The sequence below is a fragment of the Echinops telfairi genome, unplaced genomic scaffold (assembly GCF_000313985.2).
Source record: "Echinops telfairi isolate 266 unplaced genomic scaffold, ASM31398v2 ScPeMD7_37;HRSCAF=141, whole genome shotgun sequence".
NCBI classification, from domain to species: domain Eukaryota; kingdom Metazoa; phylum Chordata; class Mammalia; order Afrosoricida; family Tenrecidae; genus Echinops; species Echinops telfairi.
This window is the reverse complement of record NW_022103935.1, coordinates 1,196,440-1,205,962: the sequence shown is the minus strand read 5'-3', so window position 1 is coordinate 1,205,962 and position 9,523 is coordinate 1,196,440. Positions and strand designations below refer to the sequence as shown.

The window sequence follows — 9,523 nt, the reverse complement described above, 5'->3', positions numbered from 1 at the left end:
AGGCAGGCCCTAGGGCGACGCAGCAGGAAGCTCGGGGAACCCAGGCCTCTAAGCTGACCTCCGAGGCAGGTGGCAAGACCTCCTGCCCTCACAGGTGAACACTGAAGGCCATGTCCGCCCAGCGGTGTGCCAGACACCCCTCTCTCCCTCCCCCTGGCCCTGAGCCTGGCATCAAGTGGACCCCCACCCGTCAAAGGGCATGGCTGCCAGAGGCCAGGCAGGAGTGGGGTCAGAGGTCAGCACGCACAGAGATGGCAGATGGGTGGCAAGCATGGAGGTGAGCAGGTGGGGCAGCAGGGGGTGACCGTGGTCCTAAGGCCCCCCGGGGGGGGGGCTCTGCTCACAGGGGTGCCAACAGGGGTCCCTTGGGCTCACTCCCGGGCTAGCCCAGAGTGCCATGGGCACAGTGAACAAAGACAGGACCCCTGGGGCACCAGTCCCCAGGGGACACAGCCAGTCCTCACACCCCGGGCCAGGGCCACAGGTAGGACCCCCGCCCCCCTGAGCTTGGAGGTCCTCTGGGGCCTATGCGCACATACACAGGCCTGCGTGGAGCCTGGCGGGTAGGCTGGGCAGGTGACAGGGCTGCCGGGGGGGAGTGGTGGGCTATGCCTGCATGTTGAGTGCGGGTGCAGGTGCGGGAAGAGAGCGTGGGGGGGGGTGTCTTACCACACTTGGAAAACCTCCCCGTCAGCATTTCCATACAGTGGGTGGTGTCTGGGCGCAGGCGGAGAGAGGAGGGCAGAGTGAGAGAACAGCTCCGAGGGCAGCCGGGGTCCGGCCGTCCACAGGACAAGGCCTGGCCCTGCTTCCCTTCTGGCCCTGGCTGTGGACGCAGGACACAGCGGGGCTGGCTCAGCCCTGTGATCGCCCTGGCCCTGGGAGGGCTCGCTGGGTGGACGTGTCTCCTCCCTCTTCAGCTCTCTCCTTCTCCTGGGGGCCCTCTGGGCCTCCCATCCCTGGGGGTGCTGCTGGGGCTGCTGGTATGGAGACCCCCAGATCTCTCTGGGGACTGTTGGAGTATAGGAGGGAGGGGCAAGAGAGGGCAAGGCCCTGGCTACAGGTTCCCCCCTGGAAGGAGGCTCAGGGCCAGTGAGGTACCCCCTGTTTTAGGGAGGACTGGAGAGTGGAGCCCTGTGGACAGGCCCTTAGCCACCTTGGGCACTTTGGGGCCTAGAGCTTGGGGCAAGGGCCCTTGCTGGCGGGTGGTTGGACGGACACCACATGGGGTAGGAATGAGAATGAGGCCTCCCAGCAGGTGCTAGGCCTCCCTGGGCAAGCCCTACCTAGCACAGTGCCCATGGTCTCTACAGCGCCCAGGGCAGCCACAGCTACCCTGTCCTGTGTGCTACCCCGGGACCCCGCCTACTCTGAGAAGTACAACACCTGAGCCCCCTGGACGTCTTTGACCACAGTGCATGTGTTTGAGCCCATCTGAACCCCCTGGAGTGAACCTGAGCCTCCCTCAAAGTACCTGAGTCTACCTGGATGCACCTAAGTATATCTGAGTGTATCTGGCCACACCTGAGTATACCTGAGTGTACCTGGCCACGTCTGAGTATATCTGAGTGTACCTGGCCATGTCTGAACCTACCCGAGTGAACCTTACCACATAGAAGCTTACCTAAGCCTGAGTCCCCCTGAGCCCACATAAGAGTACCTGAGTGTACCTGAATGAATCTTATCACACCTGAACCCACTTGAGCGTACTGGAGACCACTTGAATGTACCTGACTGCACCTGAATATACCTGAGCCCACCTGGCCATACCTGAGTATGCCTGGCCACACCTGTATATCCTTGAGCCCACTTGCATGTACCTGATCACACCTAAACAGACCTTATAACACCTCACCTCTGTGTACCTGAGCCCACCAAAGTACAGGGGCCGGGGTGTACCTGAGCCCACCTGAATGAACCTGAGATCACCTGTGTACTCCTGTTGTCTCCCGCCCCCCATTGTCAGCCTGCTCCCCAGAGAGAGGGCCCCACTCTGCCCACCAGTGGGGTGATGAGGGGCATGAGGTGGGGGGCAGGGTGAGCGACACACAAAACAGAATGTGGATGGCGGGCAGTCGAAATGGGGGCTCTGGCCCCGGACCCCATATGGCAGCACCTCAGGGTCCCGATAAGCCATCTCCTATGACCTGGGCAACAGCCACAGTGCCTGGGTGCCAGGTTTTGCCCCCAAACCCGCAGAATGTGGATAGAATGGAGCCTGTCCTCACCTGCCCAGCCCTCGGCAACCTACTGCATGCACACATGACCCTCCAACCTGACAGCCTGGTGTGCCTGCAAACACATGCGCACACGTGGACAGCCCTCCCCACCGGCCGGCCTCCAGGAGGCACGAGCCTGGGCTCACAGTCTGAGCCCCGTCCCTGCAGTGTCCACTGTGCCTGTCCGCGATGGGGCCCTGGCACCAGGAACAAGATGTAGAGGGCTGAGGGCAGCGCAATGTCAGCCCCCACACAGCCCCTGGGGTGCTAGGTGGGGGGCACCGGGGTGCCCTGCTCACCGGAGGCTTGCCCTCGCCACCTGGACAGGCTGCACTGTGGCCGCTCAGTGGCCAGCAGCTTGGGGCTCCGCCGGTGCGGGGCTTGTGCCCCTGCCCGCAGCCCCTCCCCACGCAGCGGCTAGGCCGGAACCTTACCTGCCAGCGTCAGAGGCTACTCTCGTAGCTGGTGGCCACCTTCTGGCCCTTAAGCACAGCGCCCCAGCTCAGTCCTGGCGCTGGCGGGGGCGTCTCTACAGTGGACAAGAGGCCCCTCTCAGTCCCAAGCAGCGGAGCCTCTCGGCCCCTGGGTGCAGCCAGAGGAGGGCCTGGGGCCGTTGGGGCAGGGGGGGGGCCTGCTCCCTGGGGGCCGGCGACCAGATCCTCATGCCCCCCCATCTGCGTCCCGCTGGCCACAGAGGTGCTGCGGCGCATCCGCTCACCTGACAACTGCTGGGCAGAGGGCTGGTCGTGCGTGCTGAGCAGCTGGGCCTGGATGGTCTCCACCACCCGCTTGAACCGCCGGCTGGGGCCTGCAGGCAGGCAGAGTATCGGTCACCAGGGCAGGGCCGCCTGGGCTTGCCTGCCCGCCCACTGGCCTGCACCTTCGGCTCACCGGACAAGAGTGTGAAGGTGACGGAGTAGATGCCGTTCTCTTTCTGCGCCTCGCCGCCCTCTGTGTAGGTCACGTCCACCTGAAACTTGACCGGCTTCTGGAACACGGCCGGGCCCCCTGTCGACTTGTATTCAGCCCGGAAGCTCGTCTGGGAGATGACGCTGTGGCTGAGGCTGGGGATCTGGGGGGACGTCAGGTGGGGTGAAGCAAGGCCCTGGCCACCACCATCCCCTCCCCCAGGTTTCACAGCCCCAGCCCCCAACAGCCGAGGGGAGCCCCGCCTGCTCCTCCTGCCACGGTGAAGGCTAAAGATGGAATGAAGACCTCAGACACAGCCAGGCCGGGCAGGGTCAGCGAGTGGTGGGCACTGAACCCGGAGGGCACTGGCCCTTCTCGCTTGGGGAGACCTGCTCAGGGAAGGGGTGTCCACGGTGTGTGTGGAGGGGGGCATCTTCAGCTTGCAATGATGTCTTGGAGCAGGAGGGTCAATGACACCGGGTGGGGGGGGTCCAGTGTAAGGTGATGGGGGAGGTGGCTGGGCTTGGCACAGGGGGCCACACAGGGATGGGGCAGGACAGGCTGCAAGGACAAGAGCCTGGCGAGTGGGCCTATGGGCGGGTGGCCTGGAGCCGAGCCTGCAGGAGGCCCTCAGAAAGGGTGATGGACCCAGGGTGGCAGCACTGGGCACCTTGCTCCCTGGGACAGTGTCCTCCATGCCAGCACCTTGGTCCTGGGCGTCAGGGCTGGCTTCGGGGGTCCAGGTGAAGACGCTGAGCCCCCTCGGCCTCCCACTCCCTCCCGAGTCTCTGAGCACCACCACACGGGCTGGCCGGCCCCTCACCGAGAGGAAGGCGTGGACAATGTCAGCCTTGATGGAGCTCAGCGGCTTGTCCCTGATGACCACAAAGATCTGCTCCTCCTTCTCCAGGTTGATGAAGTTCCCGAACCACGACTTCTTAGCCAGCCTGGGGGGCGGGAGGGTCAGTGCTCAGGCTCCAGGGCCCAGGCCCCGTGGCTCTGCCCCTCCTCCTGGGCACTCCCACAGCTGAGCCTGGCAGTGCCTGCTTAAGCTGCCCACAGGAGAGAGCAGGGTGGGGTTCCCAGCCCCTCTCCACTGAGGCGGCTGTTTGAGAAGCAGCAGAGAGGGGGGACGGACAGCTGTGACATCCTGAGAAACGTGCCTCTCCACTCCTCCCCAGGTCCTTGCAGGGACAGATGGCTGAGTGTCAGAGGGCAGAGCCTTGGCAGTCAGTGGGCACATAGTGACTGGGTCTGGACCCCTGCCCCGGAAAGTTATGGCCGCCTTCCCCCACCAAGACAACCTGCAGGCCAAGCCAAAGCCTGCTTGGGGCCTCCAGACCAAGCACTATACCCAGTGTTCCCAGCTGGCCCCCTGCCTGGGCCAGCCTCACCTCCTGGAGTGACCTGCATCTCCTGGCCCAGCAGAGCACTGTCTATGCATCTGAGGCTGAAGCTTCTGGACAAGAGCCCCTCCCACTGACCTTGGACCCTCCATGCAGCCCCACTGCGGACTTCAGGGCACTGCTGGCCTTGGCGCCCTGCCCAGGCCTGGGGCAGCCCCAGCAGAGGCCCCAGAGTGGGGGGTATGCTCCAGGGATGCCCTGGTCCTGGCCTGGGATTCCTGTCCTGTGGGGGGGTCACAGCTCATGGCCACCCCATAGATGTGGTCAGGGTGTCGCTCCTCATGACTGGTGACCAAAGCTGGTGGCTTCTGGCCAGCCGGCAGACTATCCAAACAGCACCTGGTCTTCTGAACTCGGACTGGTGCGCAGTTCACTGCCGGTCATTATGCAGATGGATTCTTGGACTGTGGTTTGGTGAAGGTGGGACTCCGGCCCCGGCCCCGGCCCATGGCATTGAGACACAGTTGTCTAGCACTGACGCCAGCACACTGGACCCTGATACAGACACACCGGCCATCGGTAGTGCTGCCCTGTTGTCCTCATAGCAGGGAATCTGTGTGACTGGGAGCCTCAGTCCTTTCCCCGGAAGCTCGGGGTGGACGCAGGGTCGAGCCCCACTGGCCTATGCGCCCTCATGGTGGGAAGACAGGAGGAGGTGGCCACCGAGGTCACATCCGCCCTGGTGCCACAGGCAGACACCCGTACGTCCTGGCTGGGACGTCCTTGCTCCCTGTCCACCTCCGTTCACCTGGGCTGTTCCTGTCCTGCGGCAGTCTTCTGACCATGCCTGGACTGCCATCATGTGTGTGTTGTGAGGGGACAGAGTGTAGGGGGGCATCCTCCACTTGCTCCTGGGATCCTGGCCACAGACAGGGTCCCCCGATCCACCCCCACCTCTAGATCCTGCCAGCTTCCAGCCCCCTTGTCCGACCTGCCGCCCCACCCCCCCTAGCCCACACAGGTGACAGGCAGCTGTGGACAGATGCAGGGCAGCTGGATGCTTTCAGGAGCCAAAGGGCACCCGCCTCGACTCCCTGAAGGAGGAAGAAGATGGTCAGTCGATGAGAGGTGCTTCTAATCTGGGGCCCTGTGGAGGGGCCTCAGCTGGCAGGCCCTTGGGGAGCAGTCACAGGGCCCTTGGTGGGCAAGGCCTTACTGAGAGGAGTGGGCCTCCTCCATCACAGGCTGGCTTGGTTTGCTTTTAGAATATTCTGGAAAAGAGAACAGCGGCAGATCGAAACTCAAGGGCCCAGAGGGTTAGTGCTGGCCTGTGAGCTGGAGGGTTGGCAGTTCAGGCCCACCAGCTGCTCTGTCGGGGAGTGAGCGGGTGGTCGGCTTGTGTGACATCCACAGGCGCCCTCTGAGGCACCTCTACGCTGTCCCACAGGTCCCCATGGGGCCAGACTTGACCTGTGGCACCCTGCAGCGTCAGAGCAGGACCAAGGCAGTGCTGTGTCCTACAGGGCAAGCAGGAGGACCCGACCGGCCGGGTTCCCAGCCATCGGCTCTCAGGTGCAGTCATCCGCCGTGTGCTGCTGAACGGGTTTAGGGGAGCTTCCAGACTATGACAGTCTAGGAATAAAGGCCTGGCCGTCGACCCCCGGGAAGCAGCCAGTGAAAACCCATTGGGTCACCATGGTCCGATCCCACTGCTCTGTGCTGTGCACGGGCTGCCACGTCCACCAGGGCATCTGAGCAGCCACTCAACAAGAGTCGGTGGGCACCACGGTCCCCAGAAAGATGCCCCCCAGCCTCCCTCTGGTCCGCAGCGGCCATCTAAGGTGAGTCTGTCGGCCTCTCCCCCTTGCAGAGCAAAGAGGATCAGGAAAACTAAAGACCCAAGGAATCACTGGATGACTAATGGACTGCGAGAACATCACCGGCCACTACCCTGAGATCAGAAGAACCCAGATGGTGCCCAGTGATTGCTTTGAAGAACGAGGTCAAGTGGACCGAGCAGGAGAAACGGTGGAACAAAACTCAACATGCTAAAAACAGACCAGATGACTGGGTGCACGGAGACGGACGGAGCCCCTAACACACTGGCCCTTTGTCGCCTTGCAGCCCTGGAATTGAACTCACCACCGCGACTCACAGATGAACAACCACTAGTAGAGGTACCACTCCTTAGAGCCATCAGCCCCTCTAAACCGAAAGGGCAACACTGACCCAAGGACAAAGGTCAGAGGGCAGATGGCAACAGGAAGCACAGGGATGCAGCGGGGGATGAGGGACGTCCCCAGAGGGAACGACAGTGGACGAGATGTATCCACTGCTGAAGGCGGCAACGGCCTCCTCAGGAAACCTTCCCCGGATCGATGCACAGGGAAAAGAGAGGGGAGGGTGATACCAGCTTGTGGACGGCAGGACTCGAGGCCAGATGATGCCAACCCTCCCCTGAGGCATGGACAGTGCCTGGCCTGGGCAGGCACTCCAGCAGGGAGGGGCCGGGTCCAAGTCTCAGGCTGCCTTGCTGGGGGCTGTGTGGACCTAGCGGCTCCGCCTGGCACCTCACGTCGAGCTCATGACTAGATCCACACCTTCATCTAAAGAGCTGTCTTTGGGCATCTGCTGCCCCTGCCCGCAGTCCCAGCTGCCATGGTGGGCGGCGGTCTCAATGCACGCCTGCTGCCATCCCTGCCCCTCCACCCGTGCCGGCTGCACCTTGCTCCTCCCACTGGCCATCACGATGCACCGCGGGGTCCCTCTTCTGATGGCTGAGTGGACAGGCCACCTTGTGTCCGTCCAGCCCTCGGGTGTGTCCACTCCTGGCTCGTCCTTCTTGCTCTCCCAGCACTGTCTTTGGGGCCCCCACCTGTGGCCCCCTGGACCACACTGTCCTCTCCAGGAAGCTGGAGAGGCCTCTGTGGGCAGGCAGGGCGAGGTCTCCCCAAGGTGGGCCTCTGACCAGGTGAGAGCGTCCTGCGGGGACGAGCGCTCCGGGCCACGGCAGGACCGGGTGCAGGGCCCAGGGGCCTGTGTGAGCACCGAGCAGCCACCCGTTTCATCCTGTCTTCCGTCCCTCCTTCGAAGCATCTGGGAGCACTGTGCGCTCGCCCCTCCGAGTTCCTGCTGTGTGTGTCCTCCCCTGCGCTGGCCCCGCCGGGGAGCTGCCTGAGTGGGGCTCGCAGAGCCCTGGGCAGGGGTCCAGGCTGCTGGTTCTGGGTCTGTGCCGAAACTCTGTGCCGGGACTGGACTTCCTGGCCGGTCCCATGTTGGTGTGCCCACGGGGGCTTCCTGGGTATCCGTTGTCCATGCTGGGTCCCTGGGTGTCCATTATCTGTGCCAGGTTCCATGGGCGTCCATGTGTTCTTATCAGGTCTCCTGGGCATCTGTCTGTTCTGGGGCTCCTGGGTGAGGGGCTCCTGGGTGTAAGTCCATGTGTCTATGGCAGGTCCCTGGGCATCTTTGTGGCTGTACCAAGGCCCCAGACAACCATGTGGCTGTGCCAGGTATCCTGAGTGTCCATGTGTATGTCCTGGGTCCCTGGGCATCTGTGTGTCCATGCAGGACCCCTGGGTGTCCATGTGTCTATATCAGGGGTTCCTTGATATTCGTGCATCTGTGCCTGGTCCTCTGGGGGTCTGTTGTCCATGCCTGGTCTCCTTAGCCAGTTGTCCATGCCTGGTCCCCTGGGCATCTGTATTGGGTCCCTGAGTATCCATGTGTCTTTGTCAGGGGTCCCCGAGGGTCTGTGTGTCCATGCTGGGTCTCTTGGAGGCTCCTGGCCACACGGCCTACTGGGGGGCAGAGGGCTCAAGAGCCTCTTGCCAACTCCAAGAACTCAGATAATCAGGCCGCTTCTTGTGCTTGGCAAGCCCCTCCAGGACCCGGAAGCCGGCAGAGAAGGCGGCCGCTGGGTGCCCAGTGTGTCTGGACAGTGCCATCCACCCCATGGCTATGTGTGTCCCAGAAAAGAGCCACTGGGTCAGCACAGGGCCCTGGCTGGGTGAGGAGCCCCCATATCACCCACTCTCCCACCCCCCTCCCCTGGCACCTCCCCTCAACCACCCTCAGCCCTACTCAGGAGCCTGGCAGGACCCCGGCTAGTGCTGGTTGCTAGGCTGGGTCCCCTCCTAACCCCGTGGTGTGAGGACTGGTCTGTGGATGGGGACAGAGAGGGCACCAGGGGGCAGGCAGGGGCCTTCCAGGAGGCACTGCTACCCCCATTCAGGCCCAGGGGCATGTGTCCAGCCCAGCACAGGGAGCTCTCCCTAGCCCCACCCCAGCCCCGCCCTGGCCACTTACTCTGGGGAAGACTCCGGGGTCAGGTTGGACATCTCCTCTGGGGTAGGGACTGCACGCGGCCGGCAGGGAGAGAAGAGCGGTGACCACCAGCCAGCTGGGGAAGCTGACCCCACACCATGCCGCCCCTCCCTCAGGCCAGCCCAGGACCCAGCCCTGAAGGCAGGAGGCCAGCCCAGGAACTATCCATTCCCCGGTGCTGAAGATCCCGCCCTCCTGCTCTGGATACCAGCTCCTGCATCCGGACATGCTGTAGCGCCCAGCCCATAGGCCCCCTGACCCTGGACCTTCCCGGCTGCCCTCATCCACCCTTGCCCCTGGGGTTTCGGTAGGGAATGGCCTGGGCAGAAAGTAGCCGCAAAGGGGCTGCAGTGCCCCGCCGCGCCCCGGGGACCAGCTCTGCTGTGTGCCCCCAGGCGGTGGTGATCGAGGGTGTGGACCCTCCCCAGACCCCCACCTTGCAATTTCCGGCGGTGGAAGCGGGGCGAGCCCAGGAAACTGTTCTTGATGGAGTTCAGCCGCGTCCTCCAGGGCACGCCCCCGACGCTGGGGCTGGACGGCGGAGTGGGGGTGGGCGTGCCCGCCGGGCTCTCCTTTGGCGTGTGGACTGGCGTCCCCTTGGGAGTGGGGAGGGGACTGCCCCTCGGAGAGGGGTGAGGGGTCACCTGTATGGCAGGGACAGATTGGGTGTTTGCGTCGGTCCCGGGCTGCGGGGGCCTGGCGGGGGCCGGCGGGCCCGGGGGC

The 9,523-nt window shown here is 63.8% G+C and overlaps 1 protein-coding gene across 1 annotated transcript in view; it reads right to left on the bottom strand.

Annotated features, from left to right (window-relative positions):
• Nucleotides 1-657: 657 nt before the first annotated feature.
• The window catches only part of BRSK2 (BR serine/threonine kinase 2), a 29,801-nt gene continuing 20,935 nt past the window's right edge, over nucleotides 658-9,523 (bottom strand). The window contains exons 15-21 of the mRNA XM_004717207.2: nucleotides 9,237-9,444; nucleotides 8,783-8,831; nucleotides 3,952-4,075; nucleotides 3,111-3,291; nucleotides 2,938-3,027; nucleotides 2,654-2,748; nucleotides 658-717 (exon numbers count right to left, since the gene is read on the bottom strand). Of these exons, the coding sequence (XP_004717264.1) occupies nucleotides 2,663-2,748; nucleotides 2,938-3,027; nucleotides 3,111-3,291; nucleotides 3,952-4,075; nucleotides 8,783-8,831; nucleotides 9,237-9,444 (738 nt within the window). The 3' untranslated portion in view covers nucleotides 658-717; nucleotides 2,654-2,662. The remainder of the gene's footprint in view (nucleotides 718-2,653; nucleotides 2,749-2,937; nucleotides 3,028-3,110; nucleotides 3,292-3,951; nucleotides 4,076-8,782; nucleotides 8,832-9,236; nucleotides 9,445-9,523) is intronic.